The following is a 23633-nucleotide window of genomic DNA, read 5'->3' as shown; positions in this document are numbered from 1 at the left end:
ATAGAGCCAATAGGAGATAGAGAGAGACATACAGACAGATAGATGTCAGATTAGATCTATTGATAGATGATTGATCGATTGATAGATAAATAAAGACATTTATTTTAAGGAACAGGCTCAGGTACTCGTAGGGGCTGGCGAGTCTGAAATTCACAAGGTAAGACCACAGTCTGGAGACTCAGGAAGGATTTCTGTGTTACAGTCTTGGCAGAATTTCTTCCTTAGGAAACCCCAGTGTTTGCTCCTAAGGTCTTTAAGCGATTGTATAAGCACCACTCGCATTATCAAGGATGATTTCTTTACCTCAAAGTCAACCGACTGTAGATGCTAATAACATCCACAAAACACCTCTCAGCAACACTGAGCTTAGGGCTTGAGGAAATCACTGGGCAGCCTCACCAGGCTGACTACAAAGCTGACCATGGCATTCTGCATTTCTCAGATGAGGGATTAGAGGCTCAGAGAGGCCGCCCTCCATGTGCCTGAAGTCACAGAGCTAGTAATCAGCAAGCACACAACCAAGCACGGCTCTCCATTGCCTGTGCTTTTAAATCAAAAAGTGTCAACTATGTCAGCTTCCACTGACCTGGGTCCTGGGTGCTGGGCTGACCCCAGCTTTGAATGAGGACCCAGGAAGGCAAAGCCTCCAGGGCCAAGCACACCCTGGCTGAGGAGCTTTACCATGTCCAAGATGCACCAGATGTTGACCCCTAGGACGCCTCAGTGGCACCACACTCCCACCCTGGCTTGCAGACCACCCAGCCAGTTCTTCCTGCCCATTCTCCTAAGACCTCCTGCCACCCCTGACCCAGCCCAGGCTAACAGACATCGACAGGAGAGGAGTTGCCAGCAAAATGCTGTCTCAATGCCCTTTTACGAGGGCCCCTGAAAAAGCAGGCAGGCAACAGCACTTAGTTCTCCAAAGCAATGTAAGAAGAGCTTTGTCCCTGCATTTTCCCACAGACCCTCCCACTGGGTCCCCAGGGGCTGTCATATTGTTTCCAGTTGTGTTTATGGTAGACTCAGGACCATAAAATGCCTTTGTCTTTATAAAAGATGGAAGGAGTCTTAGCAGACAAATTTTCATCCCAAATCTTTTAGGCGGATTTTCCAGGTGGTAAATTTAAATGAAAAACATACAGTGACTGAGTATAGGATGGTTTTCTCCTCCAAGCCAAAGACTGAGAAGTGAACTGCATTAGGTTAAGATGGAAAGGAATTGAGCACCACATCTCCTGAGGAAATGCTGGTGGTTCAGCTCATGGAATGTGGGAAACTCTCCAAACATGCCCGGCATGGGGGGCTGTCTTCAGAGAAGCTGACATGGTGGTATTGGGTTGCAAAGAATATGACACAGACCTGACTGAGAGCTGTCACAGGGACAGGGCTGTGCTGTCCCGGGCTGAGCCCCAGCTGGGGGTAGCAGTCCTTGGGGCCCTGACTCCTATCTGGACATCCTTTGCTGTGTGTCCTGGGGCCAGTGTCTCACCACCTTTGTGCTACCTCATTTCACCTCTGGAAACCTGTCCATCCAGATAGGGGGCTGCAGAGGTGTGCAGCTCACCCCCTCCCACATTCTCAGCCCATCCCCAAAAACAGGATGAACAGCCAGCTTGCACTCTGCCCTAGGAATCAGAATCAGGACTGAGCCTGCTCTGTGTATGCCTCAAACCAGAAGCCAAAGTCAACCTCCTACAGTACAGCTGGCAACCCCACACCCTGCACGTTCCAGTGAGAACAGACCAAAGCCAGAGTGATTTTCTAAAATGCTCTAAATGTGAAACCGAAGATAAAAAGTTACATTGAGAAGTAAAACATAGGAAATTATCTCAACTTCCAATGGGAGGATTCATTAAAAATTATGTTAGCGTTTTATGAAAGTGGCCTGGCCACCACAATGACTCCACAAGAGGGAAAGACTCTCATGATATCTTAGTAAGTGAAAAATAAAGCAGGTTATGCCAAGGCATGTGTAGTAAGGTGGCAAGTAAAGAATCATTTCTGATTGTGCCTCACAGCCTTTCAGGAACAAAAGATTGGAAAGTGCCTACTGAATAGCAAGAGCCTGGGGGTCTCTGGGTTGGGGGTCCTGGGTGGTATGCACTTTAATCTCTGCTTATATTTCATGTTTCATACATTTTGTGTATGAACATGTGTTAATTCTGTGATCAGAAAAAGGTAAGTTGTTTATTATTATTACTATGGCAACATTACAGAAGGAATTGCTGGAAATGATCGATTTTATCAAGTGCCTTTTGGAGGACTTCCCATGGGTGAAGCCTGTCCCAAGGCTCGGTGCCCACCAGTGACTCCTCCAGGACATCAGCGCCCACCGGCAGGCTGAGGACAGAGTGACAGAGGGCAGAGGCGCATCTGTGTCTGACAGCACCAGTGGGCCTTGCAGGCCACTGAGGGCCCAACTCCAGGCCCTACAAGGGAATCAGGCCACTCCAGATGCATCAGCCCTATAGCAAATGGGGCTGCAAATGGCTCAAAGCCAAACTCAAGTAGTCATGCCAGGCTTTTCTTCATCCTGGAAGCCAGGCGAGGACAGAGAAGCATGTGGGCCTGGGGTCCGTGTGGGAACACAGGCCTTCCCCACTCACTCTGCCACCCAGGCAGGCTGCTGAAGCTCCCCAGCTCAGTTTTCCAGGCTGTAAAATGGGGTTGTAGTGACTGGCATCATAAGGAGGGTCTGACGGTGTGAAGCACAGGCAAGTGTTGTCATCACCCAGGATGATTCATACACAGAACAAGCCCAGGGCTCTGCACATCATGTCTATGTGCCCATCAGGTTGATAACAGCTTAGCACCAGCCTAGGCACCACAGAGACACCAAAACAAACCTGAGACCCAGAGACAGAGAGAGAAAGAGAGAAAGAGATCTCATCCTCAAAGAGTCAATGTCTTCAGGGCTCCAAGTCAAACAGAACAGAGCAGCTCAGGCCGCTCAGCAGCGTGCCCCTGACGAGGATAACAGGAGCTCAGGGGAAAGACGGGCAGGGGCGGGCAGCCAAGGTGGGCTCCTGTGGGCACAGGGGGAAGGCCAGGGCACTCAGCCACGGGGGTCACCGGCCACCACAGAGTCTCCTCACTGCTGGTGTCCCAGGATGGCTCTCAGAGAGAGTGGAGCAGCCCTTGTTGCATCGCCACCAAGTTTCCTGTCCCCTGACAGGTGGCTTCACAAGGACCAGGCAGTGATATTTTATAAGCTGCTCTGGCAGCACAAACCTGAGCCCTGAGGCCCACCTTGTTCTTGCTGGCATTCTTCCGGGCATGGGGACCCACAGAGCACCGCACGTGTGTCCTCAGGGCCCGGTGGCAAGGTGGGGAGACCGCTAAGCCATTCTCCTTCCAAAGGAACAGGATCCCAGGGATGGCAGCCCACCCCACAGCCCACGTGGCAGGTGCCTCTCCTTCCACCTGGTGGGCCAGTCCGGCTAGGGTTCCACTCCTGGAAGGTGCTGCAGGGTTCTGGACAGGAGAGGAAGCCCTTCTGGCCCCATGGCAAAGCCAAGGGACCTGGCAGATTGGGGAGCCTCACAAGGGAGGGGCTCCTGAGGTCAGGATATTAATTATGCCATTTTGGTGTCATGCCTGGTGGCTGAGCGCACTCCAGGGCCCCATGTGAAGTGTGGTCCCAGCCCGGATGCTCTTCCAAGAGAAGCCAGAGATGCTGCACCTCAACACAGCCTTGAGTCAAGGTCGGTGGTGACTCTTTGCATGGACCCTTAGACCCTTGCAGCCCAGAGTGGCGCCATGCAGGTGCCTTGGCTGTCTGATTCAGGCAGGCGGGCCATGCTCCGAGCTGCGGTGAACAGCCTTCTGTTTGTGTTGGCTGATGCGCCTGCCTCCATTAGCTGGTGACTCACCTCCACTTAGCTGGGAGCAGACCTGAGGCAGAAGCCCTTCCACAGGTCTGAAGCCAGCCACCCCACGGGGCTTCACAAACAGTAATTATGCTTCCAGCTCCTGCCCTGCACATGTAATTATGCTCCCTTCACATAAAGGGAAAGTGAGGCAGACCCTGCACTGTCTCGATTGTGTGATTGGGGCGATGGCCCCATCGCCCCAGTGATTCTGACCCCACTCCCTAACCCAGAGGATCTGGGACATCTTCCCCCACAGCCTGGAATCTGGGTCAGATGGTCCAGTTTGGCCCAATAGCCAAATCTGCAGCATAAGCAACTGCAGCAGCATGGGACAGTGGGGACTGGACCTTCACATCCTGGGTGATCTGTCACCCAGAGCACATGTTACCTGGACGAGCATCATTTCGAGTGAGGACAGTTTGGACCAGCCCACAGGGGCTGAAGCAACACAGCCTGAGATTCCAACAGGTGCTGAACGATGCATGTTTTCTGAGTCCAATCCAGCAGCAGGCCAGAAACGCCTCTTAGCCAGGCCCTTTTTACCTGCCAGCTGGAGAGCATATCCAAGTGCCCCCAGTGCAAACTTTTTCTTCATTTCTTCATCCTCCGTGACCTAACCTGTAGAATCCTATTAATCATCTCTACCGTCCTCTCACACCTTCACTCCCAACCCCTTCACACCACTGCCACAGGGTCCTCTGGGGCCAGTACCTGATCTCTCACACCAGCCTGGTCCCTGTGGACCCCTCTTCATCCCACCCGTTGCCCTCTGTGTGCCCTCCCCACTTGCTCAGTCTGGGGAATTCCTACCCACTTCCTAAGATTGTTCAAGACATCTTGCCTCTCCTGGGAATCCCTCCTAGATGTTCCTCCTTGTCCCACAGAGCAAAACAAATCATCTTGGCTTTGTGCTCTGAGCGCTCCTCTGGAACCCTTGCCATGCAGCCCTGAGCTTTCTCGTGTCTTCTCTCTCCCACCACCAGTCAAGGCTATTTGAGCACATGCTCTGCAGCGCCACAATCGCCAGGGTGAAGTATAAGGGAAGTACACGCCTAGGGTATATGGTACACATGCCTTGAAGCGGTTGGGCCTTCTTCCTATCAGGCACTGCCTTTCCAAGTCACCATTGCCCCCAGGATTCTACTGCTATTGTCCCTATTTTGCTGTTAAGAAAATAGAGACTCAGTGAGGCTAAGCAACTTGCCCAGTGTCACACAGCTCCTGATGCAGCCAGGATCCAAACCCAGAAATCTGGTCCAACGTGAGGCCCCTTGTGAATGCCTGAACAGTGACAGGGACAATGACTTAGCAATAGCCTAGCTTCATGACTGGCAGTCAGAATGTGTCATGGGCTTAATGAGTAGGCCTTTCCTAAGCATTTCCAATTGCCCCCATGCAAACTTTGGAAGCCATCCCCCCAGCTCTCAATCCCATTTCCCTCTTGATTATCTTCCCAGTGCACAGACATCTCTGAACCTGTCTTAACACCTTCTCTGTTTATCACATGTCTGTTCCCATGGAGAACAGGCGCCTTTTTCCCTTGTGGGCAGCCATGTCCACGGTTCCTAACACAGAGCCCCACACAGCGTACACCTGCTGACTCACTGGATGAACGGGTAGGTGAATGAGTATCTGGCTCCCACTGTCACATCTTCTTTACTGGTTCCTGATCTTGCCAATCAGCCTGGACAGGACCCTCGGGTCAGACAGAACAGGGAGACAGCATGAAGGGAACACCAACATGTCATAGTTCAGGACAATACATGACGCCAAACTGGAAAACCTTCCCCACAGACCCAGGCAAATGGGGTCATGTTTCTCAACTATGAAGCCCCCACCCTAGTGTCAGCAAAAGATTCTCCAAAGGTGCAGACCATAAACGTCTTACACAGCTCAGGCTAGACAGGCTCTGTCACAATTACTCAACTCTGCCATTGTCACGCTGAAGCAGTCATCTACAAAATGTAAATGAACAGGCGTGGTTGTGTTCCAATAAAACTTTATTTACAAAAGCAGGCATAGGGCAGATCACAGGACAGTTGCAGGCTCCCACCTCACATAATAAAATAGTTTTCACATAAATTAAAAAATTGAGCAGACAGCTGGTACAGTGTTTCAACACCAGCATGAAATATAGGACAGAGGTACTTTTGAAAAGGATTTGCTCACAAAGATCTTGCCTATCTCAAATCTGCTGCATAATTCAAGGCTAATTTTGCAAAGAAGTACATATAAAGAAGGAATTTTTCAGTATTTCCAACTCAAATGGCGCTGACCTGCAGCAATTGAGTAAATACAGTTTACTATTAACTTAGTTAGCAACATTTGAAATTATCTGATTTTCCTTTTTACCACATTTTAAAATTGGGTGACACTGTTTCTAATTTTGTCATACTGAGAGTCTATGACTGTTGCATCTTCCTATTCCTAATTCACATGTGGTGAATTTATATAAAAGGCAGCCACATAGCAGCTGTTGATCTTTCTGTCTTCCCCATGGCCAGAAGCAATGCCCTCTCCCCACCATGAACCACTCAACACATGTGTACCAAACCGATCTGGACTGAGGGTCACTTTGCCCCTAGATCAGGTGAGGAAGGAACTGGGGTGAACCACTTCCTTGGCATCTTCAGTGAGTGGTCAGCATTTGCTGGTGTAAAAGGGCAGGACTCGGCAGCCTCCAGGGCACCTGTTGACTTTTTCTAGGGTAACTGGTTGTGTGCTTGTTTCTTAATAGCTATTCCTGTGGGATGGCATAGACCTGGTTCTACCGGAAGCAGGGAGAAGGAGAAGAAATATTCCAGACGTCCCCCCAAACCTGCAAGCCAGAGTCTGAAACGCCCTTCTCTACAAATCAAGGCTTCTGCTCTTCTTTCCCTGCACTGCACCAAACTCTGAAAGTCAGCGTCACCGGGGCCTCGTAACTTAATAAACCACATCAAAAGCATTTTGCAATGATGCCTTTTCCTCCATGAAACTTGAAGCCATAAGTGGGCCTGCTATTATGCTGATAATTAAGCCACTCCCTGGGCCCAGTGGATATGCATTCACGCTGCCCAACACAAGGAAGCCAGTGCCTGCCCTGGGATTCTGGGGCCCACTGTGCCCTAGGCACCTTGTTTCAACCCAGCAGCTCTACATTCAGGCTGGAGGGAGGCGGCCATGTGCAGTTGCAGGGTATCAGCCTGGGCAGAGCAGAAAGAGGCAGTGGGATACCTCCTCTGCTCGGCTCCACCTCTCAGCAGCCAAGCAACCCAGCAAGCGGCTCACCAAATAGCCGTGAGGTGGCCAAGATGACCAGGCAATATGAGGAAAGCAGAGCCACTGGGGCCATAAGGCTGCTGTCTCGGTTCCCTGCTGCGGCCAGCCCTGGCAGACAGAAGCCCCCGAGGAGCCAAAGCAGACCCCACAGGTGCCTCCCACCTGTCCCTCTGGCTCCGCGCGGACACCTGTGGGCGTCCAGCTGATCTGTGCCAATCACAGTGTCTACAACGCCCAGCCCCTGCCTGCAGCTGCACCCTTTATATGCTTAGGTAGAGAAGGCTTTTCAGTTTTAGCCAGTTTGAGCTTAATTTACTAACTAATGAGACTAACAGATATAACATTTATGGGACCCTGTGCTAGGTTCGGTGAGAAGCTTTTTTATGACTATCTCACTCAATCCTCTCAACAGCCTTTTAGGACACAACTGTTATCTTACAGATAAGAAGCAGATGCTCAGAGATTAGACAACACCAGGCTGTCCAGAAGGCAGCCACTAGCATTTGAGGAAATAAGGAAGGGGGCCCATCTCAGCAGGGTCCTCAAGGGGTTCACAGTTCAGGAGAATGGGATTTTGGGGTCTTTGTGCAAATTGCAAGAGGAAGCTCTCCCCGTAGAAGGGCATACGCTGATGTCAGGATGCACGGTTGAGGGTGGGTATTGGCTGGATTGCAGCCCCCTGCCCCGTAGTTAATGCTGGGTCTGCACACCTGAAGAGAGCCCTGGTCATTTATGTGTTGAGCAACCAAGCCTGCAATTCCCATCCATCTGACCCCAAAGCCTCAGGACCGCTTTGTCGCCTAGACCAGAACCCACATTATTGAGGATAATCTCCTCTAGTGAAAGTCAGTGATTGTAGATGTTAATCACTTCTGAAAATCCCTTCCCAGCAGTACCTGGATACGTGTTTGAGTGAATTCCTGGGGACATCAGTGGCCAAAGGGACACATAATCCTGAGTCACAGCCACCTGCCATTTCTGCCCAAGAGCCCTTCTCACTGTGGGGCAGGGTGCTGGGCTGGGGGAGCCTCTGGCCGTCATCTGCCATCTGGGGGCAGCCCAGATGTGCCTGCTCCATCTCCTCATCCCAGCGTGGTTAGGAGTGCCCTTCTCACTGCCCAGGATGCCTTGGCTCAGGTCATGAATTACCCAGCATGTGAGTTACATGCATAAACCAGGCCCTGCCAGCTCTCTCCCACTGCAGCTGCCCTTTCCTTTCTGTTCCTTCTCTTGAGCTCTGGCATCTTCTGCTTCTGCTGTCAGACCCTTAAGTCGGTGGAAGGGATGGTGGGCAGCTTGGGTGCAGCATGCGTCAGATGCCTGCAGGCTGTGTGAGTTGGGTCAGGTCACTTACCCTCTCTGAACTTCAGTTCCCTTATCCGCATCAAGAAGATAGTGATTGTGTCAGCTCTGTGGCAGGTGTTCAGTGAATGGGAGTCATGTCATGATCACATCATTCCCATCCTGCTGGTTATATGTCACCTCTTCAGCCACCTGTCCTCAGGATGGAGCTACCTGGGGTTCATGTCACAGAGGGCACCCCCATCCGAACACCATCCCTCCTTCTGCCTGTCCCTGAGGAGGAGTCTCAATATCTTGGCATTACTTTTGAATGAGGGGAAAATAAATATTTTCTAATATTCAAGGAGAAAAACAAGGACAAGGCCCTCTTTGGGCTGGAACCTTGGGACCAATGCAGCTAGATGTGAGCCTCCTCTGTGTGTCCTAGGTCAGCAGCACCTTCTGCATCCCCCAACCATCGAGAGGACACAGCCTCATGTGCACAGTGTCAACACAGAAAAAAAGGCATTTGTTGAATTGTCAAGAAAACATGCACTGGGCCCAGCTCTGCATCCTGGGAGAGCAGAGAGGATGAAGTCAAGAAATTCAGCTTCAGAAATAGATTTATATTAGATTAGAAATACTAGATTATATATATTATTGGATTATGTATATAATACACACATGTGGAAAGGAAAGAGAAGAAGAGAAGGGGATAGAGAGACTGACCAACAGCAGACAGACACTGTCAGGAGGAGGGATGGTGTCCTTATTCAGAAAGTCTCTATTCTCACCCACAAGAGCAGCAATGGAGACCTTCCCAAGTCTTATTTGGTGAAAACAAGGTGAAATGCCCACAGAAACAGCAGCACCGTCTTTCCTTCCCTAGAGACAAATGTGACTTCCCCGCTGAACTGTCGTTTACAATGAGGAAAGCAGAGCACACTACTGCTTGGATGAGTTTTTCTTGTGATGAAGTACAAGGACAGGATTTGACCCATTTCTGAAAGGCAGCAGAAAGTCATGCTACCTTTCGGGTCTCAGCTGAAGACAGGGGCAGGGTGCCGGAGGGCCCGGGGAGGACCTGCACTAACCCAGATACCGTCTGCGGCGTGGCCTGGCAGGTGGGCACAGGGCCTGCAGTCATGCCCTGAGGCCAATCCAGTTCTCCTCCAGCTCAGCTGCCATGCTGCCAGCCACTTATTCCTCGTTACGGGCAAGGAAGGAAAGGGAACTAGGAGTGTTAGCAGCTGTACTGGACAGAAAAAGGCTTGTGAAGGGCTATTTGGAAACTATCATGCTCTCTGGCCAGTGAAAACAAATGAAGAATTTGACAAAGTGGTTAGTTAGCACGGAGCTGAGCATTTACAGGCAGCTGGTCCCACATAGCTCACACTTGTGAGATGCAGTTGTATGAAGGTCTCACTTGATCCTACCCCAGACCTTATAAGGCAGGTGTTGCGTTATCCTCATCTTACAGCAAAGCCCAGAGAGGTTAAGTAGCTTGCCTGAGGTCACACAGCCAAGGACAGGGGTGAACCAAGACACACTGGTACCTCCCATGTGGTTATTTCCTCCGTTTCCTCACTAGTTGGCACCCTGAAGAACCCCTTCAAACAAAAGAAAGCACAACATTAGGTGGTAATAGAGAGGCTGATGCTTCCCAGTCCAGGAGGAAAGGGACAAGATCACAAGCCAGGCCTTTCTCCTTCCACTGGCTGTGACACGACACCGAACAGGGTCTCTTTCTGAGAGTCCTGTTCAACCACACCAATTCACTACACATGCGCTGTCGAGGGGCGGGCAGGGAGCCCAGCGCCTGGTCTGAATCACAACTCTGCCCTTCACCAGCCGGGTGGTTGGGCTTTCAAGGCCTCCATTCATCACTCCTAAACCAGGGCCCTCCCGTGGGCCTGCCTCGAGGGGCACCTGGCAGGACAGAGAGTCACGTCATAGAGAACGCTTAGACAGTGCTTGGCACATGTCAAATGCTCAGTTGACTTTTACCATTGTTTGCATTTTTATGATTTACTCGTTTGGTGGTTAGCATGTGTTATTTGGGCCCTGACACCATTGTTCCCCCAAAGCTCTGCTCACAGATGTCACAGGGACAGTTACCAGCTTCACGGCCCTCCCCATGCTCTCTTGGGTGCTTTCACCTTCCATCAGTTTCAACAGTAACAGCAGCTACCATGAACCCAGCGTGACCTGCATGTTGGCATTGTCATAAATGCACTGCATGCACCGTGGCACAACCCTCCTCTTGCCTCATATGGCTGGAACCTCCCTGGTGTCCATTTTTCAGATGGGAAAATAGAGCCACAGAGATGGGAAGACCTGGGTCTAGAGCATGGCAGCGGTTCAGTCCTAGACCCTTCAGCTCCCCACATGGGTGGGGCAGCCTGTGCTGTGGCCAGGTGGTTTTAGTCTCAGCCAACATTAGGCCATAAGCAGAGGGTGGTTCTTACTACCTCCTTTTTAAGGCAGGACCCGGCTGGTGGGTGTCCTGGCTCTGCCCCTGCAGGGACAGCTACCAGCTTCCCAGCCCTCCCTCAGCTGCTGCCTTGGTGGGGCGCTGGCGGCCTCTCAGCTTCCACATGGTGTCCCAGTTCCTGCAACAGGCAAGCGCTTTGGGAGGGGGGCACGGGGCAGGAAGGAAACAAATGGGAAGGTGAGTAATTAAATCAACACAGACCAAACAGCCACGGGAGGCGAAAGAGACAAAGTAATTATGCCAAAAATGAAGTTTGAATTCATGGCGTATGCGTTCAAATGATGGCTTGTTTCTTAAAGCTGTTTGGAAAATAAAGGCCCCACAGTTTAAAATAAAACACGCATGTGCAGGCAGGCATACAAACACACATGAGAATGCTCTTCTGTTTCACTTTTCTGGAATTCTATGATTTTTGTTTTCATAACATGCTTCAAAAAAGCAGCCCAGCACAGAATTACAGGCCCAAGTATGTTTGAGAGGGACCATCTCTGCCATGGCCTAAGGGCCAAGTTGCCTACGCTTCAGAGCAGGCATGTGCTAAGCCTTCCTATATTTTAAACGGATAATGCCCTTGTAATTTGGAAGCACTTACATCGGAGGCGGGCTTTGTCCTTTTTTTTTTCAGAATGTCTGTCCTCGTACCCTTTGCTGAGATGAAAAAGAAATACTGTATCTTTAAATGAGGCGGCGCTGAATCAGGAGCGGGCAGGGAAAAGGCTAATGCGCTGTGGAAAAGAAGGAGTTTAATCTAATTTAGTTGGAGGGTGTCTGTCTGCGGTGTTGTTTTTTGGAGTGTGGGAATAGAGGAGGGAAGCTGCCCCCTTGAATGGTCCCCCCTGCGCCAGAAGCAGTGGGGAGCCCCGTAGACGCCAGTGATCCAAAGCCGGGCCTTGAAAGGGGGATTAGAGACATGCTCTGATTTGCAATTCACGCTAATGCACCCCGTGGAACCTTTGGTAATATTTCAAACCACATTTCAAGAGACGTGGCCTTAGAATAGCTGCCTAAATTGTACCGGAGTGCCGTAGTCCACGCCAGTCATTCATTTTATGAATTGGGTGCTTTTCTGTTTGTCCCTTCCCCACCCCCAACCAACAGCTCACAATTAGTGCTTTTAGGTGTAATCAAAACCTTTGCGCCTGCTGAATTTGCCACAACTTGCATTGGTTCTCTGGTGGCACAAACAGTGTGTTTTTCTTAAGAAAGGGATCCCTTTGGATGACTAAAAGTATTTTCCTTGAAGGAAAATCTGGGATGGGGAAAAGAGCATGCCTACTTGGTTAAAAAATAGAATTTTCCATGCCTTTTTTTTAACCTGATAATAAATTTCTGCAGAAATGTAACAGAAGATGAGGACAGGGAAAATTGTGCCTGTTGGTATCAGAGACCACCCCCCACCCTCTGCATATCAGGCAATTACTAGCACATGGATCACATTTCATTCTCCTTGGAAAGCAGAATGGGAGAAGTCCTTGACAACATACATACAAGGATGACATTGCAAGACAGAAGGGACACAATGCTCACCTCACCAATCACCAAACCTGAATGTGCCGGGAGGGATTATCTGGGGCAGCTCCTGAACCAAATAACCTGTATTTTACACTGTTTCCTTTATTTTCACAAGCTTTGCTGATATTCCACATGTTTACTCTTGCTTTTAGCCTGTAACGTGCTAAGTCTATGGCTTAATTTCTTCCTATTGCTGAAAGTGTCCCCGCTTTTTATCTTACAGAGATTATGTGGGTTTTCTGTAATTTTATTTCAGAAAATCTGGCACACTACTTACATTTTCCGCTGACAACAGAATAATAAGAGATACAACCTTGATTTTTAGCAATATCCATGTCAAAGTTTTATACTTGGCGCTTTGCTAGAGTGGAATGAAGCATCCAAAAATATTTAGCTCTCGTTCAAAATATTGCCTGACTCCTGAAATATTCCCTTTTGAAAACCTTATGCTTTTCTGGAGGAACATTTGCAAGAACTTGAAAGTAGCTAATGTTTAAGAGTAGCTCTCTGATATATATATATATATATATATTTTTTTTTTTAGGTGGTTGGGGTAAAATAAAATATTCCTTGTCCCTGCACGTTATTTGAAATCATGTTTAATTATAAAGTTTCATTAAAAACCTTTGCTCCAAATTTTAGAGGCCTAATAAGATTTCCATTAATTTAAACATATCACTATTCCCACGACAGCTCCAAATGCTTTCTTTTCCCTCTTTCATCCATGGTTAAATATGTAAATAAAATGTCTAAAGTCATTCTTCAAAGAAGACAAAAGAAAAAAGAGCTGAGGGGAAAGACAGCCATAAAATTCCTCCCAATTCTCCATAACATTTGCCAGAGGGGGGCCAGTCGCCAGCCAGGGCTGAGCAGCAGGGGACCCCGCTGCTCCTTAGAATCACACATCTCAAATCCCACACACAGGAAAAAAAATAAAATAAAATATCTTTTCAGCTGGAGCCATCAAAAGGGCTTTTTCATTTATTAGTTACAGAGTTATCTTGCAGTTGCTCATTTCTCAGAGCTCTAGTTTTTCTATAGTAATGTCTATTTGTTGGTTTCCACCTCAGCTGGGCAAAGGGAAGCACTTCTGCACACATTTTTATAACAACGAAAGAAGAAAGCAATCTGAAGTGGTTATAGCTAAAATAATGGGTCTGAACATGGCTGAATTAAAATAGCACATAAAAGATCAATTAGGAGGCACTTTCTCCAATAGCTCACAACCAGCTCCTGGTGTTTGGAGCTCTCTCTTCCTCTTTCACAGTTACATTACCAATAGTTTCTGAGCAGCCGAAACAAAAAGGGAAAGAAGGAAAATGGTGTCAATGACAGACCTTAGCAAGGAAAATTCCAGAAAAGCCAAGTGATGGCCACTGCACTGAATCTTTCTTAACTTAAAGGTTTTGAAAATAACTCACTAGACTAAAAAAAGAACAACCAAAAACTGAAACCAGAACAATAAAAACTACCATAAGAAATATGACATTCTTTTTAAAAAGCATGATTTTTCACTCAGAAAATAACATAGTTGAAGGTGGTTGTTCTGACTTGGTTTTTCTTATGCATTAGCTAGCATCTACCATCTTTTCCACTTTCTCCCTTACCCAACTTCAGCCAACACCCTGCACTGAGATCCAGGAACAGTGATTCAGCGCTTGGTGCAAAAGCCTGCTCTTAGTTCTGGAAGTTTGGGCAAGTCCCAGCCTCAGTCTTCTGGATAAGTGTTTGCTGGATGGATGGATGGATGGATGGATGGATGGATGGATGGATGGATGGATGGATGGATGGATGGATCAGTAAGTGAGTATGTGAGAGCTCCCAAATTCCTTACAGATGTAAAATCCTGTAACTTGTTTTAAGTAAAGCCAATATTCGAAAAAGCCTTCTCAGAGCAAGTGCCCCACTTCTAACACCATTTCCAAGAAGCTTCCCAGCAGACAAAGAATGCCTGGCAGTAGCTGCTTCTCCCTAGAAGTAGCTGACAAAACCCACAGAGTCTCCCCCTGGAGGGATTCATCCAGCTTCTCCAAAACCCGAGGGAAGGGGCTAAGGCTGAGGCCCCAACGCTGACTCCCACACATCTCTCCAGGGTTAACCTCAGAAAGGGAGGAGCGGGAAGATGGCCATGTGCACAGGGCCTGCTCCTCTGACCTCTCCTTCCACCCAGGAAAGTCCCCCAACTGGCCCCTCTATACGTGATCCTGAGAGTTTCAGAGGAACTTGAAAATATCTGACCCCGAGGGCGTTTAAGAGTAGGGAGACCCGGGCCCTTCGAGGCACTGCTTATTTAAGGGTTAATTAGGGATGCACTGTGAAGCGCTTTGCATATTCTTCAGAGGAGGCGGGAGTGGATGTGGCGCCCATGGCGCACGTCCTGGGAGGTAGAGAGGCGAGGGAGCATTGTGCCCTAAGTGACTTTACCACAGACTGGCCCCACTCCAAGGGAGGTGAACTGAGGGCGTCTAGCCAGGGCATTTCTTTGCCACTTTTAAGGAAACTGGCGTGCGCGCCTCCGCCTCCTTGGGAGGTGGGGACCCTCGACGCGAGCTGTCGCAGCCGCCCTCCACCCCTGGACTCTACAGCATCTTCCAGGTCTGCAGCCAAGAAGGGCGCAGGCCGGGCAAATCGCTCGCCAAATAATATAAATACCCCACAAGCGAATAACTTCCTATAATAAATAAACTCAGCAGCCTAGAAGAAATCTCCAGCCCTCGCTGGCGCGAGGCCCCGGCTCTGCGACTTTGTTGGCGGAGGGCGTCATTACACCCAGCCGAGCCCCACTTCCAGCGGAGGGACCGGAGCCCCAGGAAGCTGCCCACCCCCCACCTCCCCTTCCGAGCGGCCCTAAAATCTGGATCTCCTCCCCTGCCCTCGGCGTTTGAAATTTCAAAGCCTTCCCACCGCCCCCAGCGCCGGAGCCAGAGCCGGGCGCAGGCCTGGCGACTCCGCGGCCTCGGGGCCAGGCGGACAGGTTTACAAGCCGAGGGGGCACTTTATGGCCGAGGCTGTAAAACGCAAATCCCACCTCGCTTTCAAAGCGCCCTCGCCGGGACCCGCCATAAAAACCAGGGAAGATGCGCCCAGCCCCCTGCCGCGGACCACCCCACCCGCTCCACCGGCAGCTCTGCGAACTCCCGCTCACCCCGACGCCCGGGTACTCCCCAGGAAGCGGAGCAGGCGGGGAGGCAGCGAGAGGCAAAGTTGGAGGCGCGCCGAGAGGGGCGCGGGGGCGACGGGCAGCCCGGGGCAGAGCTACCCGGGGGACGGCGCTGCGCCCCGCGGGCCGGGGAGCGGCGGGAGCGACTGCCGGACCCGGCTTTCTCATGCAAAGCGGCGGCGGGGCGGGGCGCGCGCCCGGGGGCGGGGCCTGTCACCACTCGGCGCTCCCCTCTGCTTTTTTGCGAGTCTCCTCATCCCAGGACGCCACCCTCGGAACAGCTGCCGCTGGGCCCGCGAGCCGGCGAGGGCAGGGAGGCGCCGCCGGAGCGGCCCGGTCACCGAGCGCCCGCGCCGCCGGCCCCTCCGACGCACCTCCCGGGCGCTCCTAGAAGAGGACAAAGTTTGCAGCTCGCGCCCTCGCCCGCCGCGGCGCCAAGAGCTTGGGCTGCGCCCGCTTCCCGGTATTGTTCGCCAACTTCGCTCGTCTCCTCCGCTGCCCCCGGCCCAGCGCCGGCGAGCGGGGGCAGCAGGGCCGGGACACCGTGCGCCCGGCGCGGCCAGGCTGGGCGGGCATGGGCAGGGGCCCGAGCGGGGCCGGGGAGCCGGGGCCCGCAGCCCGCGCCCGGGAGCGGCGGCTCTGAGCGGAGCGGACCTCCCCGCCAGCCGGGGCGCCTCCGACGCCAGCATGCCGCGCCCGGGCCCCCGCTTGTGGCTGCTCCTGCAGGTGATGGGGTCGTGTGCCGCTATCAGCTCCATGGACATGGAGCGCCCGGGTGACGGCAAGTGCCAGCCCATCGAGATCCCGATGTGCAAGGACATTGGCTACAACAGGACCCGCATGCCCAACCTGATGGGCCACGAGAACCAACGCGAGGCCGCCATCCAGCTGCACGAGTTCGCGCCGCTGGTGGAGTACGGCTGCCACAGCCACCTCCGCTTCTTCCTGTGCTCGCTGTACGCGCCCATGTGCACCGAGCAGGTCTCCACCCCCATCCCCGCCTGCCGGGTCATGTGCGAGCAGGCCCGGCTCAAATGCTCGCCCATCATGGAGCAGTTCAATTTCAAGTGGCCCGACTCGCTGGACTGCAGCAAGCTCCCCAACAAGAACGACCCCAACTACCTGTGCATGGAGGCGCCCAACAATGGCTCAGACGAGCCCTCCCGGGGCTCGGGCCTGTTCCCGCCGCTCTTCAGGCCCCAGCGGCCGCACGGGGCGCAGGAGCACCCGCTGAGGGACGGTGCCCCCGGGCGCGCCGGCTGCGACAACCCTGGCAAGTTTCACCGCGTGGAGAAGAGCGCGTCGTGCGCGCCGCTCTGCACGCGCGGCGTGGACGTGTACTGGAGCGGCGACGACAAGCGCTTCGCTGTGGTCTGGCTGGCGGTGTGGGCCGTGCTGTGCTTCTTCTCCAGCGCCTTCACCGTGCTCACCTTCCTCATCGACCCTGCGCGCTTCAGGTACCCCGAGCGCCCCATCATCTTCCTCTCCATGTGCTACTGCGTCTACTCAGTGGGCTACATCATCCGCCTCTTCGCGGGCGCCGAGAGCATTGCCTGTGACCGGGACAGTGGGCAGCTCTATGTCATCCAGGAGGGCCTGGAGAGCACGGGCTGCACGCTGGTCTTCCTGGTGCTCTACTACTTTGGCATGGCCAGCTCGCTCTGGTGGGTCATCCTCACGCTCACCTGGTTCCTAGCTGCGGGCAAGAAGTGGGGCCACGAGGCCATCGAGGCCAACAGCAGCTACTTCCACCTGGCGGCCTGGGCCATCCCAGCTGTAAAGACCATCCTGATCTTGGTGATGCGCAGGGTGGCGGGAGACGAGCTCACCGGCATCTGCTACGTGGGCAGCATGGATGTCAACGCCCTCACTGGCTTTGTGCTCATCCCGCTGGCCTGCTACCTCGTCCTGGGCACTTCCTTCATCCTTTCGGGCTTCGTAGCCCTTTTCCACATCCGGAGGGTGATGAAAACTGGTGGGGAGAACACGGACAAGCTGGAGAAGCTCATGGTGAGGATCGGGGTCTTCTCCGTGCTCCACACCGTGCCAGCTACCTGTGTGATCGCCTGCTACTTCTACGAGCGCCTCAATGTGGACTACTGGAAACTCCTGGCCATGCAGCATAAGTGCAGCGTGAACAACCAGACCAAAAGCTTGGACTGTCTGATGGCCGCCTCCATCCCTGCAGTAGAGATCTTCATGGTGAAGATTTTCATGCTGCTGGTGGTGGGCATCACCAGTGGTATGTGGGTCTGGACGTCCAAAACTCTGCAGTCCTGGCAGGATGTGTGCAGCCGCAGGTTCAAAAGGAGGAGCCGGAGGAAACCGGCCAGCGTGATCACCAACAGTGGGATTTACAAAAAAGCCCAACACCCCCCAAAAACCCATCTTGGGAAATACGATATCCCTGCCCCACCTCCCACCTGTGTGTGAATCAGCTTGGAGAGACAACTTTCCCAGAGAGAACACAGTGGTTATCAGAGCCAGACCATGGCTTATTGGTATTTTTTAAATAAAAGTAAAAGAAAAAAAATTTAAGCTTTTGCCCTGAAATTCAGAATGCTGTGATACACTGAAAGTAAAAATGTACTTAAAGGGTTTTGGGTAGTTTTGTTTTGTTCCCAGTGAAGGAGAGCACCTCTGTTAAGTAGCCTTGTGTAACTGATTTGTGGTAAAGTAGTGGATTCAGCCCCCAGAAGAAAACTTTTGTTTAGAACCTTCCATAAATATACACATCTGTGTGTTTGAGCTGGCTTTGTTGCCCATTTACAGATCAGAGAAGAGATCACTTCTTTGCAAGTTAAAGAGCCTTTGCTGGGTTGCAGACAGAGAAACAGAGAAAGTGAGAGAGAGAGAGGCAGGCAGAGGGTCTCTAGCAAGTGAGCTATGGCAGGGGCCCCCCTCAGGAGGGTTGCTTGTAAGACAGTGGCTTCTGTGCAAACAGGAAGAAAGAGAGACCTGACAGCTCAGCACACCCCAAAGTGCATTTGGAGTCACTTAAAATAGACTCCAGCCTCTAGCCTCTGCAAACCATCTTTCTCCAAGACAGAAACTTCCCCCAAACTCACATTTGTCAATGCAAACAATGTGCAATAGTTTTTTTCCCCCTCTTTCCATGAAAATAAAAAGAGAAACAAGTATTTTGCTGTACATAAAGACAACAAAAGGAATCTCCTAACAAAAGAACTGAGGCCCGCCCTCAAAAACCCTTTAGTGTTACATTTTGCGGCTTTTTAATGGAAACCAAGCCAATGTTATACACGTTTGGACTGATTTGTGGAAAGGGGTTGGGGGAAGGGGAGAAGGATCATTCAAAAGTACTGAGGGCTTATTGACTCTTTCTATTGTTAAACAAATGGTTTCCATGAATGGATCAAGAAGCACTAGACAAACTCCAGTTTATTCTCTTTACCATGCCCAGAAAGAGTGGTCCTGCTTGTCCATATTTGTAATATATGATATTTTTTATGCTCCACTATTTTATTTAAAATAAAATACGATCTTTAGTTTGGTGCTGGCCCCTTGTGTGTTGTGAGGTTTCCCCTGCCCTGTGTGTGGAGGGATAGAGAAAACTTTCTCCCTCTTTGCTTTTCAGGCAAACCCTGAGTGTGCATCTCTATCTAGAGATTACAGTTATCCATAAGAGATGGCAGATGGGCAGATTCTAAGGTTGGCAAATTGATTTAATTTTGAGTTTCAGAGGAATTACATGCAGGAAATGTGTAAGGCTGGAAATCGTTTCTGTGACATTTGGTAGCTGGGTGTGTAGGCTTGGCTGTAGACACATTTCCTCAAGAAGCACCTTGGCTACTGGGCATGGAGAAATGCCTGAGCTCGACCAGCCCCGAGTAATATCTCTGGAGAGTGGAGCCAGCCAATTAAGTGAATTCAATCAAAGAAAGTAGTGTTCAGTTGACCTGGTGGGATCAAATTGTACTAGAAAGAACTCTGTCCATCAGTCCAAAGTGTGCTGACTTTGCAGCATCTTTAGCACATGTTGACAAAATAGATTATAGATGTGGACAGGCTAAAATATCTGCTGAGGGTGGCGAGTCATTAAGGAGAAGTTAATCAGCTTTCTACTTTTTTATACTTGATTCTTCTCCTGTGTTTGCCGATAGAGTTATGTAGCTGTAAAAGACCTGAAGCGGGCCCCAGTTCAGCTGCTTAGAGGCACAGCTAAACTCAAGTTCCAACCCGAAAGACTCAAGGGCACAGTCCCAGACTACTGCCGTGGGAAATTGACAGAGTAAACCAAGCTATCTGTGGGGGTCATGCTAATGTCAAGCTCCAAGTTGAACAAAGAGCTCTGAAGAATTTTGAGCATTTATTAAGCACTTACTAAAGATGGACAAAAGCCTGAAGTCGGGGCCACTCGTTTCCTGAAGAGCATGTTTAGGAATTAAGCTGTGAGACCACCCTCACATCAGCACCACTGGAGTTGGGCTAAGGCAGAAGGAAGTTGGTTCTGGGGGTCCGTTTCACATGGATGTGAAAGCCTGTAGCACACAGCAGCAAGGGGGCTGCCTGGCTTGGGATCGCGTTCCAGAAACACCCACTAGGTAAGCAAAGTGATTTAAGGTAAAACCCTGAATAGCCTTCAGTGCATTAAAAAAGAGAAAAAAGAGGCTCAAAAAAATGCCCAGAAATAAAAAATCCATTTGTTGGTTGTTCCCACCCAGCCCCCAAAAAGACTAGACTTCTGTATATGTGTGTATATGCATATAATGCTCCATTTTTGTGTCTTAGGAAAAATAAAAAAGACATGTTTGGAATAGAGCTTTGAAAAGGCTAGAAAGACAGCACTATCAGAGAGCTGCTGTGAATGTCAAAGCAGAACATGACCCAAAAATACTCAATTCTAACACGACTGCACTAATCAGGTACTTTGGCCCACATTCATGTATGTGTAGGTTCAAACCTCGGTCCCAGGAAAACAAGTTGAACGGCATCCTTAAGAGTCATTGCTGTAGTGAAGGTTGTGTTCCCATATAGGTCCACCCTGAAAACTGCAGGGACCCTGTTTGCACATGTCTAGGGATATTACCATATCATGGGCAGGTGCTCTGGGGCCCTTGTCTGCCAGGATAAGGCCTAGGAGCAGCGGAAGAGATGTCCAAGCACACCGCTATAGGGTTCTCTCTCTCAAGAGCTGAAATCTAAACTGGGATCAGAGGCAGGTGAGTGAATTTCAGAAACGTCAAAGCTTCAAAGCTAGGGAGCCACAGGACCCCCCACCAATCCTCGGATTCTCTTCCGTAGGATGCAGGATTTCCAAGGGAATTGTGGATTGCTTTCAACTGGAGATCTCTCAGCATTAGGCCTTCGTGCCAGGAAAATGGAAACCTGTTTTGGGTGACAGTTCTGAGCGGTGAGGTCACAGAAGCCCAGAGAAGGGGATTGTCCAAAGTCAGGCTGCAGCTCATGCCATGCCTGCCTTCCTCCTTTGGGCACACAGCTGCTCATGCGCCACTACCAGCCAGAGTCCAGGAACAGTTTGGCACCTGGCTCTCAGCTTGGAGAAGGCCACAGCCTGTAAAGGAGGCCTCTGTAGCTACAGGGGCTTATGCATGACACATCTTAAACACACTTCTATTTTCAGGGGGGCAGCATCTCAAAGGTGGCCGGAAATACACATAAGGCCGAAGATGTACCATGTATAATTACATGGTGAGGCAACGTTGAATGCATGGTGAGGACATGTCAATGTCTGCTGCAGAAGTCACGAACGGGATGGAAAAACCCAGTGAGGACCTAGACCAGGGCCAGCCCCCAGCAGAATGCCTTGGAGTAGCAATAATAACTCTGCAACAAGGGTACTACTAGTTGAAGCAGACACTTCAGAGCACATCTGGCCTGTGTGCTGAGTACTGTTCAGGGACTGTCTCCTTTAATTATGATGACAACCCATCCTGGTACTCTTATTAGCCCCACTTTACCTGTGAAGATCCTGAGGCACAGAAAGGTTAAGTAGATTCCTAGGGTCACTCAGTAAGTAAAAGCTAGAGCCAGAGTAGTTGCTGGGCAGTGTGATCACAGATCTAGGACCAACTATTCAGTAATTGTTGAATGAATGAATGATGCTAGTTACTATGCAGGCAGTTCACATGTATTCAGTCCTCTGACCAGCGTTGGTAGCCTATTCTCAGCCCCGTATTACAGATGGGGACATCGGAGCACAGAGAGGTCAAGGCACATGCCCAAGGCCTCACAGGGAGCAGGCAGGAGCTCCGGAACTGTACTTGTGACCACAGGCCCCACTGCCCTCTCAGTGGCTCTAAGGACTTCACTGGACTTAGTAATTTCGTCTTTGCCAACATTACTGTGTCTTTGCTTCAAGCACAATGATGGCTGGTGTTGCCAGGTGGGAAAACAGAGGAGAGGAGGGGGTGACAATGCCTTTGTGCTAGCCTGCAGGGAGCCGAGGGCATAGCAGTGGGGATGAGCAAAGTGCAGATGGAGAGGCGCCTGAAAGCAGAAGCAGTGGGCTTGATCCTAGGTGGAGGGAGCAGGAGGGCAAACAGTCACCGATGCCCACGGTTCTCACTCAGGTGGTCAGGCACTGTTCACCAAGACAGGAGGAAAGAGGCACAGGGGAAAGGGCGAAACATGTTGGTGGAGCTGGAAGGATGAATCAGTGTGGACTGTGTGGAGGGAGGGTCCCTGATGCCACAGGAGGAGGAGGTCATTTGCAGCTACTCCAGGCGTGTGGGACTCGTGGGCCTCAGGATGAGGCTGGATGCACAGGTGAACACCTGAACCTGTCAGAGCGGGAGGAGATGTCCACGGGCAGGTGGTAGGCAGGTGGGCCTCTCCAGGGTGGAGGAGAGAGGTGGGCACAGGGCAGGTGGTGGACCAGACCACAGAGGGAGCCTGACCAGAGCACTTGCTTGACCACGGCTCCGGCTCCTCATTTTATAGTAAAGATTGAAGGAGGTGATGAGAAACTTCTCAGCTATAGTTAGGCATGTGATGCAGGTGGCAATGAGGGCCTTGAGGGTACATGCCTGCCTGAGGGCCTCCTCTCTGCCCGTTGCCCTGGACACCCACCTCTGTGTCTTTAACTCGACCCTTGGGCCACGAGAGGAGCAAAAATGAACTCCAGGGGCTGGTGCTCTCGAATCTCCCACCAGCACCTGCACAATAGCAGCTTCCAGACTGAAAAACAGAAAATAGCCAGGAAGTGTTCTCCAGGCAGGAGATAGTATCCTGTTTTCCATACTATTTTCTCAGAAGGAAGAGAGAACAATACAGGAAAGAATATCAGTAAGAGCAAAAATCAGTATCTTACAGCTGAAGGGCACTGGCTATGGTACAGTTCAGGACTGAGCTCTATCCTGCCCCCACTGTGCCCTGCTTTCCGGGCTGACTCAGCCCTTGCCAGTGCCTTACCTTGGGCCAGCTGCCAGAGCTTCCCTGCCTCAGTTTCCCCATCTACACAATGGGTGACATGTTGGTCCTCCTGGGGCTGTCAGTTCCTAGGTGCTTTATATTTATTACCCTGGTTATCCCTAAACAGTCCAGGAGCAATGAGATTAAATAAAACCATATGCATAAGGTCTTTAGAAGACTGCTGGCCAAGAGCAGCCACACCCAGTAAAAGCTACTATTATGTTTATCGCCACCCTCACCAAGAAAGTACAGCCAGCATGCTAATGAGTAATGATCTTTTAAGAGAAGAAGTTTTTTTTCTTAGAAAAACACATTTTGCAATGCCACGTTCAGGTTCCACAAAATACCACTGATTCTTCAAGTTTAAAAGGCAGGCTCAGTGCCTCTACAGTGCTGAAAAATACCCTCTTTTAACACAAGGGCATCATAGCTGACCTCCCAGGACACTGGCCTCACACATGGACTTGTCTGTATGCAAATGCATGAGGATGGCTGTAACACAGACGTGGAAGAAGCCACCAGACTCAGGGCAGCTCGCCCACACACTCAGGGAGCAGAGTGTGGGGTACTGTTTAATGTTTTATCATGAGTGCGAAGGCCAGGCAGGAGGGAGGAAGGAAGGAGCTGTGTTTGAAATCTGCCAAGATTAAATTTCAGCTGT

At 50.9% G+C, this 23633-nt stretch overlaps 1 protein-coding gene across 1 annotated transcript; it reads left to right on the top strand.

The window, feature by feature from the left end:
* Positions 1-15836: 15836 nt before the first annotated feature.
* FZD10 (frizzled class receptor 10) lies at positions 15837-19075 on the top strand. The gene has a single exon (XM_036921821.2). It carries the CDS (start codon positions 16268-16270, stop codon positions 18011-18013), a length of 1746 nt encoding a protein of 581 aa, XP_036777716.2. The 5' UTR covers positions 15837-16267; the 3' UTR covers positions 18014-19075.
* The last annotated feature ends 4558 nt before the right edge of the window (positions 19076-23633 follow it).

Source organism: Manis pentadactyla, chromosome 14, assembly GCF_030020395.1.
Source record: "Manis pentadactyla isolate mManPen7 chromosome 14, mManPen7.hap1, whole genome shotgun sequence".
Lineage (NCBI taxonomy): Eukaryota > Metazoa > Chordata > Mammalia > Pholidota > Manidae > Manis > Manis pentadactyla.
Note: the sequence above shows the minus strand (reverse complement) of the source record. Positions and strands in the feature narration are given on the sequence as shown.

Bases quoted from the DNA above. Each gene is read 5' to 3' on its own strand.
- FZD10 (XM_036921821.2), top strand. From the start codon at position 16,268: ATGCCGCGCCCGGGCCCCCGCTTGTGGCTGCTCCTGCAGGTGATGGGG.